The sequence below is a fragment of the Homarus americanus genome, unplaced genomic scaffold (assembly GCF_018991925.1).
Source record: "Homarus americanus isolate GMGI-L3 unplaced genomic scaffold, GMGI_Hamer_2.0 scaffold42818, whole genome shotgun sequence".
Classification (NCBI taxonomy): Eukaryota; Metazoa; Arthropoda; class Malacostraca; order Decapoda; family Nephropidae; genus Homarus; species Homarus americanus.
In genome coordinates this window covers 451,683-473,984 of record NW_024741585.1, presented here as the reverse complement: position 1 = coordinate 473,984, position 22,302 = coordinate 451,683, and the positions used below count along the sequence as shown (strand labels likewise).

The following is a 22,302-nucleotide window of genomic DNA, read 5'->3' as shown; positions in this document are numbered from 1 at the left end:
GAAGAAATAACGGTAGATACTGTAGGTAAATAAGAGACACAATACACAAATACAATATTTATTTAAACATTAAAATGGAGGTAGGAGAAGAATATATGTACCAACAGACAAAACCTGATACTATGCCCTAAGGCTCAACATACTCACACCACTACTCTTATAGTAACTTTGCACCATTAAGACCAGGGGCAACTGCCACTACAATACTCAGTCGTCAGGAGTGATACTCAAGCAGCCGCCATGGGGTACTTCCCAACGAACTTTGAAGATCCCAGTGAAATAACACAACCACACAAATAGCCCTACTGAGCTAGGCACTCATCCACCAATGATGGGGGCGGGTAGTTGTGTGTGGCTTGGTGTTCCGGGGTCACCTCGCGGGCCGAGCTTTAGGGTCAGACTGGTCAGCTATGGGGCCCATAGGTAGTACTGAAGTGTCTGACGGTCGGGTCTCGCGAAGATAACTGATCCTACTGGACCTCGGACATCTCTCCAGACAAGTGGATACAACATCCACGCTACAGACACGGCCTAGGCTGCGTTAGGGACCTGTATGAGTGAAGGGGCGAGCACTTACTGTGACAACGACATCACGTTTCAGGGGACGTTAAAGACGTAAACATTACTTCACTCAAAGCATATCAACTACGTTACTGTAACACTTGCACAATCAACTATTAATTGGGTCAAATCACTTAAAGAAGGGCGAATTACAACACGGAGTGGAATGACCTACCTGTATGGGTGAAGGGGTGAGCACTTACTAACGGTTGAAATATCCACGGCACCCTCACTCAAACTAGGTCAGGGACTCCACCTACTTCTATTTCGATGAATTACTTTACTGTACACTCTGACGTTGAAACTGAGACCACGAACTCGGTTTCATTCCCTACTATTATCTTCACAAACAATGCTCTGACTGAGCTATCAAAAGCAAAATTTAAATTGATTACAAAGGGTTGGATGGTAACAGGTCCCAACATACAGCGTCTTGCTACGAAATCCGCGGATTATATTCAAAGTTCCCTTCAGACAAAGACGGCCTCTCGATGACGTCATCAAGGAAACAGAGAAAACGGGGGACGTTTCCACTGGGGGACTCAGAAGGTTTTGTGGACGTTTGAGCGTAATATGAATCCTTAAGGTTTTCAGGTTAGCCGTCATCACGATCATGACACCAGGTTGCTGATCTGACTTTCTGCCTCATTTACACACAATTGCAGGGTCTCGCTTGTTTCTCTTACTTTGACAACACATCATACATATATCGTTTCTCACTATTTATCTTTTTATTTACTTATGATCCTCTATTATTATTATTATTATTGTATATATTTATTTAATATTTTGTTATAATTTTCATTATTATTATTATTAATTTATTATTACAGTATATTTTTGTTCCCAGGCCCTGATGTGTGCCCTGGTGGGCTAATCCCGTAAAAAAAAAAACGTTCTTACAAATGCTATTTTACCGTGAATGCGCTCTGACTGGCTAATCGTCCATTACCGGTGAACAAAACGAGAACTATATTCAACCGTGACTGACAGCATTTGGCATTTGTTTCGCCGTCTGTTGATCGTTGTGTAGCTGTAAACATACCTCGCCATATTTCTGTTGTGTATGGAAGCTTATCATTATAAAAGGCGAAATTTACTAGAACCTTGTGGGGTACGGGTTGTTTGGTTCTCTCTCAGGATGGGATGGAGAATGGAAACTCACAATGTGCTCTCTGTATACATGTTGTATTGGATGTACAATGCAGCTTGGTGCTGGGAAGTGGCAGCATGGTTACAAGCGTTGAGTAGAGAGAGCTGGTTGGTGAGGGTGCTCAGAGGAGGACCAGCTTGTGGGTCGCCATGCTCGCCAGCGGGAGCGAGGGCCGCCAGGCAGGCGGAGGAGGAGGAGGTGTTGCTGGCTGGTTGGTGTAGGTAGAAGAAGAGAGATCACCACGAGGTCAGGTCTTAAATAGCGGGGGGTAGGCGTGGCTTAGTAGTTGACCCCCGCTCCGTGGACGGCGCTGGTTGACCTAGACCACGAGGCACACACTGTGGAATTCGTGGGGTCGGCTACTCAGCGACAAACAGCGTTTGTAGGGGAGAAATCCACTACAACCTGACCTAAGAAACCCACCTAACATTACCTAACTTTCTAGCCAAGGGGGCGGACCCCCGTCATATTAAACAGAAAGTACTTGGCCAATCACAGCACACTCACAGTAAAATAGCGTTAGTAGGAACTTGGCCGGTCGTGGCAAAATATCCACTCCGTAAATTAAAATTTACATTGTTAGAGTGACTTCAGGACTTTTAAAGAGAAAACGGATAGTAGAGTCTTGAAGTGGATTTCTCCCCTACAAACGCTGTTTGTCGCTGAGTAGCCGACCCCACGAATTCCCCAGTGTATGCCTCGTGGTCTAGGTCAACCAGCGCCGCCATACATCACGGAGGTCAACTACTAAGCCACGCCTACCTCCGCTATTTAAGACCTGACCTCGTGGTGACCGCTCTCTTCTTCTAGCTACAGCCGCAGCCAGCAACACCACCTCCTCCTCCGCCGCTGCCTGGCGGCCCTTGCTCCCGCCGGCGAGCATGGCGACCCACAAGCTGTCCTCCTCTGAGCACCCTCACCAACCAGCTCTCTCTACATCACGCTTGTAACCATGCTGCCTTCCCAGCACCAAGCTGCATTGTACATCCAATACAACATGTATACAGAGAGCACATTGTGAGTTCCTTTCTCCATCCCATCCTGAGTGTGAACCCAAACATCTCATACCCCACAGTCTCACCCAAAAGTTTGTTAACTCCCAGACAGCTGTTGCTGCGCTGCCTGCTTCAGGTGTATGACCTTGAGTCTGTTACTTCGAACCTATATTCATTCGTATCAGTTTCATGTTCTGGTTGGTACTGAGACAGTTTCAAACATGTGAAGCAGGCAGTGCAGCAATGGCTGGCTGGGAAAGCTGTACCTCTCCCTAGGGAAAACGCGTCTCTCTCTAGGGGTAACTCATTAGTTTCACACATGTTTTGTGGACGGTGGAGCGTCATATGAAACCATGGGTATAGGTATAAACTTATAATTAGCATATTGGTACAACTGTGACCATGACAATAATGAAATGGTTAAAAATAACATATTATTTATATGCTATATCAATAAGGTTGGAGATTGTTTCACTGGCATAAAAGTGGACAACATAATCAGCTATGGATGGGCCTTTATAACTCTTTGGATTGTGTTTACCTATCCTCCCATATTTTGTAGTTTCCGGTACATGGTTCTTGTTAATTACATCACTAGGAGCATTATGTTTGGTCAGATTCCACTTAACTTGCCATTACTGAAATTTATTTATTTTACTTCGTATAGAAATAGTTCAAACTTTTTTTAACATTATAAACATAATAATAAATAATATTTGTTATAGTCTCGTTAACTTCAGAATGTATGTAATTATCTAAGTATAATAGAAGATAGAGATTTCATGTATAATATCCCTTCTTGCAGACGACCTAAACATAAACAAAGCCAGGCAGGCAGTCAGGCACCAGTACTACAAGGTCACCCGCTCTAAAACAAGGTGATTTTCTGTCCCCTTGGCATTGTGTTTATTTTGTATCACCTTTTTTGGTTTTATATGAACAAAATGAGATTATTTCTGTTGAATTCATGACTTTTGGGTGGTTATAATACTGCAGATTGTGGGAACTGATTAATTGTCACTGCATAACAATCCTGGTTGAGAGGTGTTTGTTGTATTTATACAGTTTATTTTATTTGTTTCAACATAATTACGCTTGTTATCAGTGGACACCATTTAGCTGTTATTACTGATACCATACTCTTTACTGTGTACTGGGCACAATGGAAAATTAAACAGAAATGGAAACGACAATAAATAGAACCTGACCTAACATGCCCATAGGTTGGGTACGTTAGGTCAGGTTTATTAGGTTCTATACATTAGCGTGTTAATATGTGTGTTAAACAACTTACCTTAATATTGAGGTTGATATACATCAGCAATGGCGAGGAGGAATTCGCGGAAGCGTTCACCATCATTTAGGAAACGTCTCTTGAGGATGGATTCAGCGAGGTAAACAAAAAAGTGGCACTGGGAGGAAAATTGTGAAGCGGGATAGAGTAAATAAAGAGTATATGCTTAACATTCTACTAGAAAGTTGTCGTTTCTTTTAATATACTTAAAATCATTAAAACAATAAGTATAGCAAAAATAAAGAAATCAACAAACTCCTTCTGGTGTTAGCCCTAAACTACACCTTTACCAAAACTACAACGGGTGTAAGTATAACCTGCAGTGGTCAATATTTAGAAAATGACACCAGGCAACTGAATATTGAAAATAGGTTTTTCTAGTGTAAATCATCATGTTAAATACAAATATAACCTTCATTGCCGATGGAAATGAGGCATACTGAAGATATTTGAAAAGTATGAAGGAATAAAATGAAAAAAAAAAATATATATTAACCTAACCTAACCTACCTGACCTAACCTAACCTACTTAACCTAACCTAACTTAACCTAATTCCCATTGTCCAAAACACTTAATGTAAGTGAGGGATACAGGAGGATAAAGTGATGCAACTTGAAGGAGGAAGTGGTGTCTTTGTCAGTGTCTGTCTTATAATAGTACCATAGGGGTGTGCCCATTTCGTCACCACTTTTTTTTATCCGTTTCGTCACCGCGTTCATTCCCGTCACCATTTCGAGGGCGTTGGACCTTCATTGTGTATTCACTGGAGCAGTGAAGACGTAATGGCTGGTTTACTATCTTTGTGTACATACATTGGATCATGCAAGCATCTCATTACAAAAGTTTATTAAAGACAAAAAAATAAATAAAAATGTTAATACTCATGCAAGCATCTCACTAAAACAATTTATTAAAGACTAAAACGAAACAAAAATAAAAACATTGTTAATACGCCTATAATCATCTCACTAAACAATATGTGAAAGACTAAAATTAAAAATAAAACTGTTATTACCCATGCAAGCTTGGAAGAAGACACTGACAATTTTTAGGAAATTAGAAGTGGTGATATTTTTTTCTTCATAATTATCCCACAGCTTCCAGAGACGGACTTGTTTGTAATTTTTCCTTTTCATGCGCACGATTTTAGCTTGCGCTCGGCAACTAGTTGCAATTGCAAATCAACCATTGAGGCTTTTCTGTGAAGAAGAGGGACAAGGAGGTATACAGCGAGATTGTTCTTTGCTACTCAGTGGTTTATGCAGTGGTGCCCACCCTCAACATCGTTATTTGTTCTAACCAGACATCGGAAACACACCAATTACCGGTACTGACTGACCAGACTTTGTTGTTTGTTTAGCTCATATAATCAGTGATTTTCTTGACTAGTTCTGATTGTTGTGCTTTTTCTTGAACAGTAGTTCTTCAAATGCTGGTCTGATGCGGCATTTAGGCAAGTAAGGGAGAACTAGGAGTTTACGCACATGATCATATACTGGGCCACGTTCCATATATGCAGTTGGTCACGTAACAATTTCAACCAGTCTTATCACTAATGTAAAATTCAATTAAAATGCACGTTAGTTATCTATTTGCTAGTAGTAGTCACCAATATTTTTTGTTAAGATGCAACAGGTTATGTGGCTTGGTAAAGCTGGGCATATCAAAAAGATCAAATAATCAAAAAGCTTTAATTAACTGCCGACAGTCTGACCTTAACCTGCACTAAAGGTGAAGAAGAAGAAATCACCTTCATTTGTTCTGTATTTTGTTTATTTTCCATTGCTTTAATCGTTTTCTTATTACCACCATGCTACCGGGGTATGTGTACTATTCCAGATGATACTAAATGTTACATAATACTTCCTTGAGATAAATGTACAGGGTATAGTATATATCAGGTGCCTACAAGAGAGCTCAGGTTCTCAACTGGTTCAGCCATGTTAATATTGTTTGTATTATCCACTCTGCATCTGTGTTTTTCTGGTTAAATATATTTTTCAATTCAATTCAATTATTAATTAATTAATATTTATGTACAGTATAATAATAACACATTAATTCTCGAGATGTCTGTAAACATGTGTAATTTCTATTCATGTAAAATAATAATGTACATTTTGTCACTCTAATACCAGCAACTGTTTCATCACCAGACCGGTAGTGGTGACGAAACAGATTTGATATTGGTGACGAAATGAATTTTTTGGTGACAAACTGGGTTGGTGACGAAATGAGGTGTATCTGTACCTTGCATGGCAATTTACACGGTATTGTCACTCGGAATTACATCTCGGACACTTACAGATGAAACAAAGAAACCATGAGCCCTAAAAATGACAACGACTGCTGCTTCATTGTCCAAAATGCGCTGAATAATGGGGCAGCCAGCCAATGTACATCCATCTCACACAGACGCCATCCTCCAACCGGCCGCGAACGCTGATTAGCACACGAGTATTATGTCACATCAGCACACGCTGATTGGTGCGCATGACTATGGCGTATGCTGATTGGCCAAATATTATACAGTATACAGAATTTCCCTAAAGTGTTTGAAGTGTGGTGAGGAATACACTATTATTGTGAAGATGGATATGTTTCATACAGTATTGCACAAAAAGACACAAAATCACCAAGACAGAGCTTAGGTAAGGTTAAATTAGGCCAAGTTGTGTTTGGTCAGTTGTTTGCGTGTGGTTTATCCCACAATTTCCCTCTTCATCAAAGCCCCCGGCCCACTTTGTGCAATCCAATTTGTAGGTAGTGGGTGGAGGGGGGGGGGGTCACATCTCCATAACTGCTCATTTTCTATAGAAATGATGTTCATATTCTAATGAAACACCACGAAATACACCAGAAAGACCTGTTTTGGTTAGTAAGGTGCAGTAATTTCCATGCTTGTATTTACCGAATTTTTTACACCCCCCCCCACCCCCCCCAAAAAAAAAAGAAATAAATAAATAAAAAATAAAAATAAATAAAATAAAATAAAATCCAACTTACAGTATGTTATAACTATGTTTTTATGGGCAACAAAACCATTAGGATAGGAGAGAACTTTAATTGAATAATGATTTTAAAATAAATGTCTCACACCTGCTAATACTGTACTGCTTATGGCCACATACAATTGTTGCTGGTTTAGTTGTGATTATAAAGTTTTAGACATTACGGTGCTGTATTATAATGAACAAGATTTTCTTGGGTATTCTGTAATATTGGATCTAAAAATCTAACAGACTTCAGTACTATATAAACATAGAAAGAACTCTAGGGATACAAATGTCCAACTCATAAACACTCAGACTTAAAAGTGTCACAACATGTAATCACAGCATAGCTACTATGTAACGGCAACACATTGTAGTTAAGTTTACATAATATTTATTTTCTTTGGGAAATTATCATGAGAACTGTGCATGTAATTACAGCTCTTTCACCGTGTAGCTTTGGCACAGCATTGTTAATGATACATTAAGTTAAATTACAGTATGCCACTTATGTCACTACAACCATGTAGCTGCTATATACTGTATGTATCAACAAGTTTAAGCTCTTTGGCACAGTTATCACATAAACTGAGAGAATCTGTGAAGAATTATTTGACACTAGTTGCGTGAAACTTAGTACAGTATGGTGTGGGGAGGTGTGGCTGAGAGCATAACCCAGCTACAGTACTATAGAAGGGAAGAACAGATACAGTATTTGTTTTATAATTAACATATATTTTTTATAATTTTAAGTAGTGTACTATAAAATGACTGGGTGACAGAACAAAAGTAATGTATAGTAATGTGTGTGTGGGTACACCCAGAACCTTATTGCTAAGTGGGATACAGCAGGATGGTAAAGTCATCCCTTTGAGTTCACAATTTTGATTCATCATTCTACCAGTTGCAAAAAATTGCTTTATATAATATGTACAGTACTGTATACGTATACATAAAATACTCTAAATTTACTGTGTTTTTTTTATTTGTTTGTTTTTAGCTTACATGCAGTAGTGAGTTACATGATAGTACTCAGACTGCTAGGATGTGGCGCAGACCTGCACTTCTTGTTCTCTACCTGGCGGTGGTGGTCACTGTTACATGGATAGTTGAATTGGGATTCTGGTGGGACACAGGCTACACCTCATACCAGGTATTTCTTGTGATTTTAATACATTTCTGTATATCAAATAACTCACAGCTCCATTCATTTACAGTAAGGTAGTTCATTACTTCCTTATTTATCAATCATCCCTGTACATCAATATAAATGCACAAAGTGTAACTTAAACTGACAATTTCTCACAATTTGCTGCAGAAAAAAAAATCTAGTCAATGCATTCCTGTTCCATATGAAAGCTTGTTACATATGATGTTTTGTCAACATTGTCATCTACTCTTCATCCTTCCATTCTTGTTATCACATATTTTGGGATTATTTTATCCTGAAAAAAAATATACAGTATGTCATCACCATTTTAGATCCCTGTGTGCAAACTACATTGTCTTCTCTGTTTCACTTCGTTTTTGCTGGGTGGAGTGTGTGTGTGAGAGAGATGTTGGGGTGTGTGGGTGGTGATAGGGGTGTGTTGGTGTTGGAGGGTGTGTGTGTGATTTTGGGGTGTGTGAGTCGTGATCTATCTCCCTTCATGAATATCCGTATCACATTTGCTATCCTCCAGGACGCTGGTACTACACCCGTTTTTAATGACATTTTAAACATATTTGCTTAACATACTAAATTCTTCCTTACATTCCTTTAATACTCTGACAAATATCTCATCGGAACATGGTGACTTATTAGGTTTTAGTTTATTTATTTATTTACTAACAAAATTACTTGTCACTACTAACTCGCTTATTCTATTTTCTTCACTATCTCTGTAGAAAGTCAGTGCCTCGGGTATAATGTTTAAATTTTCGGTTGTGAAAGCTGATGAAAAGTATCTGTTCAGAATATTGGTCATTTCTCTGTTGTTATTAGTTAGTTCACTGGAATCTGACTGTATTGGTCCAATCTTGTTTCATATTTTAGTTTGGTACATTTGGAAGAATCCCCTAGGGTTTAACTTCACCTCTCTTGCTACTTTGCTTCATTATTTCTCTTTGCTTTTCTTATCTCAGTCTTAACCCTACTGGTCAGTACTTTTAGAATAATCTCAGAGTTAGACGTCAACATGTTTGATTCTCCTACTTAAGTAGATTTTTCAAGCTACAGTAGAACATCGATTTCCAGTGATGCAATTTAAAATTATTGATTTATAGCGACATCTACAATTAAGGACAATGTATTAATTTAAAGCTAATCTTTCCTATTTTACGGGGGTCAATCTGGCGCGTCATATGGAAATACATACTATTTTAAATTTGCGCCAAATGTTTCCCACCAGACACGTCTCTGGGCACACTACACGGTTGACCGCCACCCTCCCACACTCTCACTCGACCTCAGATCTCACACTGACGCTCTAGTGAACGGACAAATTGTGTGACACTACAAGTTATTTTTCCATTACTTTTTACATATTTTTTTTTCATAATGATGTTTCTCATCATATTGCTTTACTCATGTTTTTTTGTTTGCCCTTGTCAGTGTTTCAGGTTTAAAAATTGTTGTGTGTCTGAAATAGGTCAAATACAGGAAGTGTGGTTCCTAGCCCTATGCCCATGGAGCTGATATGTGTCATGGATGGAAGATTGGATTGTTATACAGTACAGTATTATTATGCAAGTTAGATATTAATTTATATATTTTTTCTAACAGATTGTGAATCCTCTGAGAAATCTATCAGTCTCTCAAATTCGAATGTTGCTGGAGATGCGAGGGATTCAGTATACTGCACTTCTTGAGAAATCCGAAATTGTCAATCTCCTTGAACACTCGGGTAAGAAATAGCAAGGATATTTGATATTGTCATGAGAAGACAAGTGTTATGTTTAGTAGTTTTAAAAAATTGAGGTTGTGAGATCCAAACCACAATACTGTCCTGTACTATGCTCTAGCTGAGCCTGCCTTTTGCCAGAGGGCATGGCATGATTGGGATACTTAATTAAGTTAGTCAAGGTTACGGATAATGTTTCTGCTACAAGCCGTACAGGTACTTTCTTATCCAGTTGAATTAGCTTGAGGTCCAATGAAGATTCAGATCAGGGGACAAAACCTTTTCTAGGCTCACACATTTAAAATTCCTTTAGCCCATAGACAAGATTGTACAGTACACAAATTTTTGTAGATCCTACTGCTGCACAATACTATCAATATACTGATGTTCTTGCTCTTGGGTGGGTTCTTTAGCTGCCAGTACTTTTATGTGGATACTCTTGAAGGATCGAAAGTTTATTTAATTAATTTTCATCTTCATCATTTTCCATGCTTGCAAAAACCATGATTACCTATCTAATGGCATGTTGTTCTGGTTGCTATCAAGCAAATTTGAAGCAAGTTTTATTGCAGGATGTCCTTCCTAACACCAACTTACTTTTACAGAGTAGGAACTGGGCATTATTTGTAAGACTGTAAGTGCCTTCTTAACTGGCAAAACAAAGTTGAAACTCCTTGGATGTTCCTGCCATATAAGATGCATTTTTTATCTCTAAAAGGTTAATCCATTAACCCTAGAGGGATGCAGTATTCAATACTGGACTAAAACCAAGACACACTCATATGATACGCTGGTTTGCAGATGACTGTACAATGAGATACAGTACAGCTTGCCCTTCAAATTCGCAGGGGTTAGGTTCTCAAAATGGCTGCTAATCGCCAAATCCGCGAATAACATTTGCTGACCAGGGGAAAGGGATTACATTTTTACTTGTGTACAAAGAAATGTATATTCCATTTATGTGTTTGCCCTATAGGACAATTATTTCTTTTACCTGTATTACACACACACACACACACACAAATGTGAACAGCCCAGTCCCAACCACTCGTAATCAACGAGTGTGTGTGTATTTACTCCCAGCCAATCTTACCTTTAGCACTGTCACTATGTTGAAATGCCCTGTAGTATTAACTTCTTTTTCTTTTTAATGTAACGGACAGTTGATTCGTTGATGCCATATTCCCCGCCATACGTGGCAAAGCTTTGGCCACTCCCAAGTTTGTCCAGCAGTTGTATCTTCTCGACTAAGGTCATGACTTTCTATTCTCTCTTCACTTGTCTGGGCACCTTCCCGCAGCTGGATGAAGGTGGTTGAGGGTGTTTGGGAGCCATCACAAGCACGAGGAGCACAGCTGTTACGAGAGCAGAGTAGCACACGCGCGAGACGGACAAGTGTTTATCCCGGACTGAGGCGGAGGGAGCGGGGGCTCGCATGGGCCAGCCTCCCGGGACAAGACAGACACCTTGCGGGTCACCACAAAACTCGCGCGCTCCCTGTACCGGCCACGAAAATGTTGGCAACTTTAAAACTGTCTGCAGACATTCTTGGGTACATCTAGGGTGTCATTCGTGAATATTAGAGGACCGCGAAATAAAAATCCTTGAATTTTCCGGGCATGCTGTATATACCAAGTCCCAACTCCAGGAACCATGGGATTTTGGGGTTGCTCTTTATTCAGAGTACAATTTTCAGGCCATATGTAAACGTTAACTCTCTTGAAAATCTGTTAAGTATTTTGCCTCAAAATTCTCTACAAAATAATTATAAAAGACAAAAGAAAAAGCTTCAGCAAATGAGGATAATGACAGTTCCTTGTTTTGTACCTGTCCCGAGTAGTGGTAGTCACCAAGATAGGGGGAAAATAATCCTGTTTAATCATGTTTACTTAGGAACAACATATTATTGTATGAACATTCATTTGTAAAATATTTGACAAAGAATAAAGGGTAGTGATATTACTCTGCAAAACAGAGAGAAGAAGAAGAAGAAACAGCAAGATGACAAAGAAGAGGAGGAAGCTGAAGAAGAATAGTAAGAAGAAAAAATTCTTCATAATAACAGCAAGAAGTTACTACTGGCAGCAGATACTTTTACAATGTGTCTTCTATAATAAGAAGAGCAAATATCTCAAGAGCATATGGCTAGTGATGCCAACACATGGGAACAAACTTGGATGGCAAATGGACTAGTATCAGCCAAGTCAGATTCTTGCCGATATACAGTATCTTAGTCCATTAGGTGATTGGTAAGGCTGATTTCCAATGTATTGAGTGTCTAATACAGTGAAGTACATCTTTACTTCATATACAGTACTAGTTAAGGCTATGAGCAAGTATGTGTAGATACTGTATTTCTACTTGTTATTGTAGTCCATTCCTATCTTTATTTTTCCATGATTGTCTCCAATTTATTTTTCCCCTTTAAAGTTACTGTGTTCCTTTATTAACCCCCACACACATGCGGGAGAGGATTGGAGATGATGGATGGGCAGATAGATCAAAATGACAAAAAGATGCTCTAAGCAGTTGAATTATGTAGAGAATTATCTTTCAGGTTCAGTTCAGTATGGAGAAATCTTTGCAAAAGAAGTCACCACTGAATCACGAACTCCAATTGAAATAGTTGGAAAAGAAGACTTCTATGAACAGGTAAATAATTTATCATTTAAAGATTTTTTTTTTTAATATTTAGAATAGTCATTTCTATACAGTACTGTACTGTATTCACAGACCTCAATTTATGAAAGGGTTGTGTTTCTGAATTAAAGCCAATTTTTCTATTCAGGCATGCTGAATCTAAAAAATTTCCACTTGCCCATTGGGTTAGACTATTTCAAATCCACTACCCCACAAAAAATGGTTACAGGTAGCTGCAAAGAATGTACAGACTCATAATTATTATTAATAATAAGTGTGGTTCTAAATGCATTTGCTTTAGAAAAATATTTCTTTTTTTAATAAGACCATTTTTTCCTTATAGCTAAACAATGTTAGACACTTTCACTTTCGTATACGGCATAATTACCGCGCGCTCGGCGAGCTAGTAAATATACATAAACTTTAACTCGCCCTAAGGATTTTCCACTAGTCGTGAGCGAGCTGGTGAGTGAGTTTCCGAAGCCCTTCTGCACCTGTACAGTATTGTCATCTGTGAAATAATGGGAGAAAAGATTCTAAGAAAAAATCTTCCCCAAACATTATAAAATGACTCTAATAACCTGTGTAAGGTCATATATTTTATGGAAAACAATATCTAGATTAATTAGTAATCATAATACTGTAGAACAATACAGGTGTCCTTCATTTAGCATTAAATGACTAGGCGTTAATTCGGAATAACGATAAATTGTGACGCCTTGTCTTACTTCAGATTAAGTCAAAATTTGGTTTAGGAATAGCTTGACTCAGTGTGAAGGGAAAAAACTGCGATGAGGTGGCCTGTGAGGATGACATGTTGCCATTGTTTCATGTAATGAAACTGTAAAAGTTGTGGGAAAATCATTACAATACTGTACTGTGATGTGGCTTAGAAATAAGAGGAAATACTGTATAATATAAAACTATAAAATAAGAAAAATAAAGAGCCTGGGTGTGTATAGAATGTACAGTATGTGTGGAGGCAGTGGGCTGTAACTGCATTGGTGACTCTCCACCCAGCAGCACCTCTTTCCCTCAATATGTCACGTCAGTGGCATACACACACGTCTCGGAGTCAGCTGGGTGACTGCCTGGCTGAACTGTGTCATGTTGCTCAGAGGATGGTTTTAGTGTGGAAGGAGCTTTTTTTGTATATAGAATATGAGCTATTGTATTTTATGATATTCTATGTATCAATTTTATTGTTTATCATAGTAATTTTCATTAATTTTTTACCTTTGGAATTTGAAATTTTTCGACTTAAGCTCATCTTTCGCTCACTAAATTGTTTAACTCTGAACCACATCGTTTATATGGAAGTTTGGTGTTAATAAATCAATCATTTAACTCGGAAAATTTTATAATAAACTTATTTATTATTATTACTCTGGAGTACAGTACTGTACTCTGTTTACTTTTCTTCCATTTGAACCTGTAGTTCATCCTCTGTGCTTTCCTGTTATCCCTCTTGTAGCAATAAATTCGCTTAACATTAGGATTTTCAGGAGCACATCTCCATCATTAAGCGAGGGATACCTGTACCTGAGGTAAAAAGTTTGTCACCAAATTTATCAACACCAACAATGTGTGGTGTAGCATCATTGTTCCCACTGCACACCTTCATAAATTGCAGTTTTATCTTTTACCATTTTGACTGCTCATATGAAACTTCTTCCTACAAGTACACCTAATTTAGTTATCATACAGAATGATTTTGACCATTAACAGCATTTTTTTATCTGTACTTATATTAAATCCTCCCCTCACAGAAGCCACACTCCCTCCACGGATTACAAGGAGGGAGTGATGAACACTGGCATAGATTCCCTGTGTACTTCATGATTGATTGTTAAGACATATTACTATAAGATTTAAAACTTTATTCTTGAATGTATGATACAAGAACTTAGAAATGTAGTATACACACCAAAAGTCTAGACTATACTGTATTGTGGTCAGGGTTAGTACAGTACATGACATTCCTTGAACCCTATATCAGTATCACAGCATCTTCAGATGACACAAAGAAATAAATAAAATTGTAACTTCAGGGTTTTTGTTCATATTACATAGTACAGAATAAAAAAGTGTATCTTTAAATTTGTAAATTGTGGTCTACCAGTACAGTATGGTAAATGATTACAAAATATTATTTAGTCATTTTATATATATTAATGTTTAAGCTTAATAGGTGCCTGTAATATTTAAACATTTTATGGGTAAGTACAGTAGCTCTTCACTTTACTTGGGGAATGTGTTCCTGTAGAACACATACAGTGAATACTTTATATTATGGGTAAAATAGAGACCCTTTTCAAAAGACAATTTTCTTATTTCTTGAACAGTTCACTCCCACTCACCCCTACAACCCAAACAACCAGCAATTTTAAAAATTATGCTACTCATACAATTACCTGTACAACACTATGTAGGGCAGAGTTTCTGTACTTACTTTGTTTAAAAGGAGAGGAGGATGGAAGAAAATGGGTAGTGTACTGTATAGGGAAGGAGGCTAAAGATGTCCTAAGTGTGAAAAAATGGACCATTTTGAAATTTACCTGTCAAAACTTTAGGTACACTTTACTTTTACAGTAAACCCTCGAAGATCCAGATCCGGTGAATCCAGATTTCGGAAGATTCAAACCAAAAATTTGGGGGTTCTGGGCTAAGAAGCCTCCCTAAGAAGCATTCCCAAACAGGGTGAAGGTAGTTTTAGGCTTAAAGATTTTATCTTATAAAATGTCACAGACTAAACTTAGCAGAATATAACTTTCATTGTTGGAATCCTTGCAAGATAGCAAATAATTTGAGTATAGCCATTACATAATTTGCAAAAGAGATAAAAAATTTAGTCCTTTAATGTAGTACATTTGAGTACAAAGTGAATACAGTAATATGTTGCTCAAAATTATGGCTTTTTCACAGGAAAAAGTCTGTATAACTAACCCCAGTAGTCAGGATAATACTGTATGTACTGTATTTTTTGTGTTTTTTATATCATTATTTATCGTTTTAATTCATTTTATGCATTCGCTGGAAGATTTGGACAATCGGCTTTTCCGGACAGGTGTTCCCCCTGCTTAGTCCGTATCTTCGAGGGTTCACTGTACTTGCATTTTGTAATTCCAGAGTAAGCATAAGTAGTTTCATAAGTATCCCCCGTGAATTAATAAACCAGAAAAGGAAATATCCTTAATTTGGCTGTATGAAACTATTGAAATAGGATATAGATAATTGTGCATTGCTTATTTTAATACTGTTAATATGTATTTTTAGATTTACGATGAAAATGAATCTTTGTGGCTGATTGAAGTAGTGCCAGGAGAAGGTCAGTATGCAGGACATCGTGTGCTGGATGACCGCTCTTGGCATGCTCTTGTACCCAAGCTACAAGTTCTCCAGGTCAGCAGTGCTGTTGTTAGCTGTCAGTATGACCGACGGTGAGTTCCTGTTGCAACCACAGTCCATCTTCTCCATTAAACTTTTTATTTGATTGTTTTCAGTGTTTTTGTCAATATCCATTCATATTTTGTGTTCATAAATCATAGGAGTAGTTCTTCATAGGCGTGGAGTATAAGTGGGACGGGTAACCAAGGGGTAGTGTATATATATATATATATATATATATATATATATATATATATATATATATATATATATATATATATATATATATATATATATATATATATATATATATATATATATATATGCAAGTAAATCTAGGTATATGCTATAACCACAAGAAAGAAAAACAGAAGTTCCCAAGTGCTTTCGTGTAATTCACATCTTCAGGGGTGAGTACAGACTAAAGAGAAGTACAAAACAAGGTGTATATATACAGAGGAGGGTGAGACCAGGTCCACAATGGTCAGGTATTAGGTAATGACCCTACTAATCTATACATATATATATATATATATATATATATATATATATATATATATATATATATATATATATATATATATATATATATATATATATATATATATATATATATATATATATATATATATATATATATATATATATATATATATATATATATATATATATATATATATATATATATATATATATATATATATATATATATATATATATATATATATATATATATAATTTATTTTGTACTGTAATATCTTCTGATTTCAGATTTTGTGCACGACAAGGATGGAGCCATCCCCAGCTGGTACTTATTTTACCCCCAGGCCGACAAGCTAGTAAACTGACTACTAGTAGAAATCTAGGTAGATTACCTGGCCGTGAACAAATTGTTTTCACTTCCACCACCCACCTCTCTGTCATGTCTGTTCTCATGTGGCTGTTTGGACAGATATTGTCACGTATTGAGGTGGTTCAGGATGCAAAACAACTTGAAGAAATTTGGCTCAATGTAACACAAGTAGACAAGGAAAAGGTATGTAAAGAACTGAGAAATCTTTATAAGGATGTTAAGCTAAAGGATATCATCGCCATAAATACCTTTTCCTAGTGTCAGAACAAATTTTCCTCAAGTACCAAATATTTTCACATGGTAAGTGTAAGACTTTCATTATTCAAGGATAAGCCATTCTGTTCATTGTATAGTCAACAAAGAATATAGCTTTTTTTTATTGAACTCTTGCCAGTATAGTTGCAATGGTCATTATGTTTGTTTTTCTCTTTGGTATCATAACATCATTTTATTTTGATCACTTGTGAATTTTTATTGGAAAAATAGTACTTTAATATCTTCTTTTTTCTTTCACATTAGGTTCCCCGTGTAGTATACATATCAGAGTTACTTAGCCCTCCTCTGCTGATTGCTACTCTTGGTCTTCGTTTGTCAACGCGAATCAAGCTTGCGTCTTTTACAGTCAGAAAGGAAGAAAAAGAACAGGTAAATATAATAATTTTGCCATTTTTTTCTGTGACGTGTATTAAAAAAAGGGGAATCCTTTTGATAATATATTGAATCTGTGAATAACGGATGATCATCAGTTTCATCATAAAAAGAGTGAGGGTGAGTAAATGTCTCACATAATTAGAAATTTTACCAAATATTACAAATTTGTAACATATTATGTAACAGCAAAATTTACGAATTATGATTGATTTCAAATTAAGGGAGTACGAATTATGGTGGTTTCACTGTAACTTTCTCATTGCCCATTTTACTACTATATTGTACTGCCTTTTCTCAGTCTACAAATGAAAAGTACAGCTTTCTCTCCTCTACGTACTTCTCTTGTAGTTGCTTGGCCATAAATATTTTTTCTATACAACCTGCCTGGTATGAAGCCAAACTAATGTCCACTATGTCCTTTATCAGTTTCGCTGTACTGTATTAACAGTTATGCTTTTCAGCCAGTCAGCTAGAACAATACAGTACATCAGTACATTTCATCATAATTGCATTATTCATATTTGCTACTATTGGCTGATGTTTTCAACAATTGTGCAGCTATTCCAGAACTACCAGCAACCTTACCATTCTTCATTTGTCAATCACTTTCTTCTCGCATTCTCTTTCAATCCTTGGGCATGTTCACTGTACTATACTCCTCATTCAGCAGATCATTGTAGTATTTTCTCCGTGTTTCCTTAATTTCCTCATTTTCATCATCACTTCTGTAGACACAAGCGTACATCCACACCAGAGATAAGGTAAGGTACACGCTTTAATATTTTACCCTCCAGCACCTTTTGTCATTGAACTAAATTAATGTGTATTGTGTTATCTACTTACAGTGGTCCCTCGGTTAACGAACACAATTCATTCCACAGAGTCGTTCGTTAACTGAATCCATTGTTTCAATGGGATATTGGGTAATTGGTTCCAGCGCACAGAAAAGTACAAAGTAAAAAAAAATGCAGTAAAGTATGCCTACTTTGAGGTGTGTATGTAGAAGGCTCCTGGTTGATGATGATGATGGGAATTAGAAGTGGGGGTGGAGGAGAAGGGAGAAGAGAAGGAAGTGGGGATGGAGGAGAAATCACCTTTCAGGGGACCCATGCTTGATGCAGTCATTTCAACAATAAAATTTTAAGTTCACTTGGTGTAATTCAAGATTATTTTGTTTAAATCAACACTGTACTATATATTATCAATATGTTAACTTAATTTCAGAATGACCAATAATTTCAATGTAAAAATACAAAAATATTCAAGACACCAACAAAACAGATGTTCACTCCACTGTCAACAAAGCCAAACTGACGCCTGGTGGCTGAGTCAAGAGGCTGATGGGCGCACAAAAAACTAGTTCCCTGTACTGCATATTTTATCAATATGTTAACTAAATTTTAAAATGTCTAATAGTTTTAATATAAAAATGCAAAAATATTAAAGAGCACAACTTTCTTAATATTTAATCCACTGGAAACGAATGTAAACATAGAACAGATTACTGAATTGGCAGACCAGCTCATTAGCTGATTAGCTAATGCTCACAACAAAACGTGATGTTCGTAAGGATTTCGTTAATCGAACTGTTCGTTAACCGAGGGACCACTGTACTGTACTATCTTTTTGCCTTTATTATTAGTGTGTTTATCTTTAAAGGAAATCATGTGTTTCAGTGTTGGGAAAAGGGCTCAGTAAACTGCCCAGAATGTATCCATAATTTTAAACCTTAAAGTAATGGAAAAGTCTTACTAATTATTAAATATCAGTAGCTGAAAAGAATTTTAGAAAGGCATTCCTTTTGTAGATAGAGGAAATAACTGTACAGTATTAGAGACTGTACCTTATGTATCTGGGTGCTGTGGTTAAGGAGGGTAGAGAATGGCTAGTCAGCTACTATAATGGGAATTTTAGTAAAAAATTTGAATATAGTTTAGAAGAAAATAAAAATACTGTATACTTGTACATACTGTACAGGTATACCTTCGGCAACGATGTGGATATGTTCACAAAATTTACTTTGTTCTCAGATACTCCTTTAACATGAAGTAAATGGGAATAGGCTCCAATCCTTCATTATTCGGTATTTTGCCATTCATCAAAAATTAAAAAACATCGGACCCCGGGGAAGAAGTGTGGGTAGCTGGTGACACATCTACAGCCTACTGCCTCCACACATACATTTACTTCTCACAAATACACACCTATGCTCTTCATTTTTCTTATTTTATAGTTTTATGTTTTATTTTCTTCATTTCTGCGTCACATTAGAGTATTGAAATGATTTTCCACAACTCTTATAGTTTCATTGCAGCAGAAAGCAAGCTTGTACAATGGCAGCAGACAATGAACTAAAAGTGCTTCATGACACTAGAATTTTAATTTACAGCAAGATTTTATGGAACCTAAGCCTTCCATTTACCGGAGGATGACTGTATGAAAAACAATAGGGTAAGCTATACTTAATTTCCAGGTATCCCACCTACTGAAGAAATCTGGCTTAAGTGGAGTACCCAGCATAGCTGTTGTGACATCCGTGGGGACCACATCTTATGGAGGAAGAAAGGGGGAACCCCTAACTCGCCCAGCATTAAATTCCTACATATGTACATTACAGCCGCATATGAACGATGCATTTCTTGTTTCTCTTATAATGGCAAACTTGTTAGCAGTGTCAGACTTTTTTTACTTTCTAGATGTCAGAATCAGAGCGTGGAAACATGTAGTACTCACATTTGTGCGAATTCTTGTATATAATGTGACTGTATTTCTGCTTTGGCTTGCTGTCACTGCATTGCTGCGATTTTCCATGGTTGATAGTGTATTGCAGTCTGGATCATGGTTGATTACTTCTTTGAATTCCACATGGTTTTTTTGTCAAATGAGGTATCACTGGTTAATGATTGAAAGTCATCCAATCATTGTTTGGATGTCAATTATCCTATTTAGTTTTATTACATTGACTTGGCATCTTTTGTTGAAGAGAGGGGATACAGAGCAGGAGGAAGTTGATACCAGTTGGTGGACAGTGTTTCCTATGGATTCATATTTAGTTAATGTCCTCTTCCGTCCCATGGCTTCCTTATCCCATCCAAGACCATCTCAGGATTTAGGCTTAGAAGAAGGCATGGAGCGTCTAATTGAACGTTTAGCAACTCCAGATTTATGGTTGCACCCAGTAATACCAACTGATTACATGAAAGATCTACCTATGTGGAGGTTTGATGGTTGGGGAAATGAGGAGGACTTAAAATCTGAGAGTGAAACAGATGTAGATAGTGTAAGTGAAAATGAAAATGATACGTTATTAGACACACATGTATGTTGTCAAGACTATGGTTGTAGATTATGTGGACTGTGGACTACAGTGAAGGATATATATGTTTGTCATAGATGTGCAATTTTAAAACGAAAATTAGAGAGGCAGTACTTGAGATACCGTAAAACTGACGATAAAAGTCACCAAAATGTGACATATGAAAAGCTTTTGAAAGTTTGTGAAAATTGCTGCAAGACAAGAAAACAGCAAAATTCTGATCTCACTGTCAAAGAAGCAAACAAAATTAGAAGTCCATCAAGATGGTTGCTATCTCCACAGAGGCTAACTGAACTAAAATGGACAGCACCGTCACATGCAATAGAAAGTCGCATTTGTGCTATCTGCCTTGGGCGTTATCGATGGTCTGCAGTCCTTTGTGGTCTTCCTTGTGGACACAACTATCATCATTCATGTATCACAGAATGGCTTTTGAAGGATAATCACCACTGCCCAACCTGCCGATGGCCTTCATATAAGAACAAGCGGATCACCATGCCTACCCATGAACATGAAGAATAGAGGTCAGGTGCTACAATCATGTTATATAATTGGAAGCTTTAATGGAGTAATACACAAAATGCTTATGGATGTTCCAAATAGAGAGGCTTTAGAACTTTAAAGTATGCACTTTCCAGTTGTCATATTTGATCATATTTCATCTCCTAAGAGTTGCAGAATTTTGCACCCTTTCTAACAAATAATCAATTAGATTATTATCTTTTTTTTTTGTGGACCATCTTCTCTCCAGTATGAATGATAAGTATGAAAATATATATTTTTTAAATATCTTTAGAAACTTTAGCATAAAGAATATGGATAATTTGATATAAATACTTAGTGGTTGTGCCATATTATCTTTGGAAAATGCATAAAGTGGGATGTACCAATGTATACTATGAAAGCTTTCCATGTTTTCTGATTTATCATGCCTTGACATTGAACACTTTGAATCATGTTAATTTCTAATGTCTCATTAAAATGTTATTTGTATATCTTATGTACTATTTTTGAAATATAAAGAAAGTTCTTATTACCAAACTGTAGTAAAAGAAAAGAAAACAAATTGTAATTATAGCTGCCTACAAAATTAATATAAGCTGTTTATACATTAAAATACTGTTAAAGGCTGGTAAGATATACAGTGTATGACAATCATCCAGCAATAACACAATGATGTGTGTGATGTATCCTTCGTTGGTGAGCTCTTGAGTTCAGCAGAAAACAATGCTGCTAGTAAGAGGGAGAGTATATGCTATTATTGTGGTGGCTGGTTGAGACTGCAGAGTTTTCATATATTTTGTACAACACACTTGATGTTCAGTTGCCATCTCTCACAGTCACATATTAAAGTCTTGCTTGGTGAGACAATGGGTGGCAACAGGGAGGGTGGGGGCTACAATAAACTGCACATCCAATAGCAACTTCTTCATGGGTAGGATACTACCTGAAGACTCCTGCTTGCAGGCTACCGTATACACACACTTATAACATAAAGTTACAAAACATCTACTCACTGGTGAGACTATGTTTAAAGTAACTTTGGCTCACTGTTGGATTTATAGAATAGGAAACT

The 22,302-nt window shown here is 37.0% G+C and overlaps 1 protein-coding gene across 2 annotated transcripts; it reads left to right on the top strand.

The window, feature by feature from the left end:
• Positions 1 to 3,514: 3,514 nt before the first annotated feature.
• On the top strand, positions 3,515 to 21,866 carry LOC121875985 (E3 ubiquitin-protein ligase RNF103-like). Of its 2 annotated transcripts, XM_042380827.1 has the most exons (8): positions 3,515 to 3,587; positions 7,998 to 8,150; positions 9,762 to 9,882; positions 12,437 to 12,531; positions 15,796 to 15,959; positions 16,678 to 16,942; positions 17,279 to 17,404; positions 19,884 to 21,866. In XM_042380827.1, the coding sequence occupies exons 2-8, from the start codon at positions 8,043 to 8,045 to the stop codon at positions 21,246 to 21,248; spliced, it is 2,244 nt and encodes a 747-aa protein (XP_042236761.1). In that variant the 5' UTR covers positions 3,515 to 3,587; positions 7,998 to 8,042; the 3' UTR covers positions 21,249 to 21,866. The 2 variants fall into 2 exon arrangements, with proteins under 2 accessions (XP_042236761.1, XP_042236762.1); XM_042380828.1 differs by lacking the exons at positions 3,515 to 3,587; positions 7,998 to 8,150; positions 9,762 to 9,882 and having other exon boundaries at positions 15,796 to 15,921.
• Positions 21,867 to 22,302: the final 436 nt, after the last annotated feature.

Coding starts and splice junctions, on each gene's coding strand:
- LOC121875985 (XM_042380827.1), top strand. CDS start 8,043: ATGTGGCGCAGACCTGCACTTCTTGTTCTCTACCTGGCGGTGGTGGTC. Junction 9,883..12,436: donor CAATCTCCTTGAACACTCGG/GTAAGAAATAGC, acceptor ATTATCTTTCAG/GTTCAGTTCAGTATGGAGAA. Junction 15,960..16,677: donor AGCTGTCAGTATGACCGACG/GTGAGTTCCTGT, acceptor TTCTGATTTCAG/ATTTTGTGCACGACAAGGAT.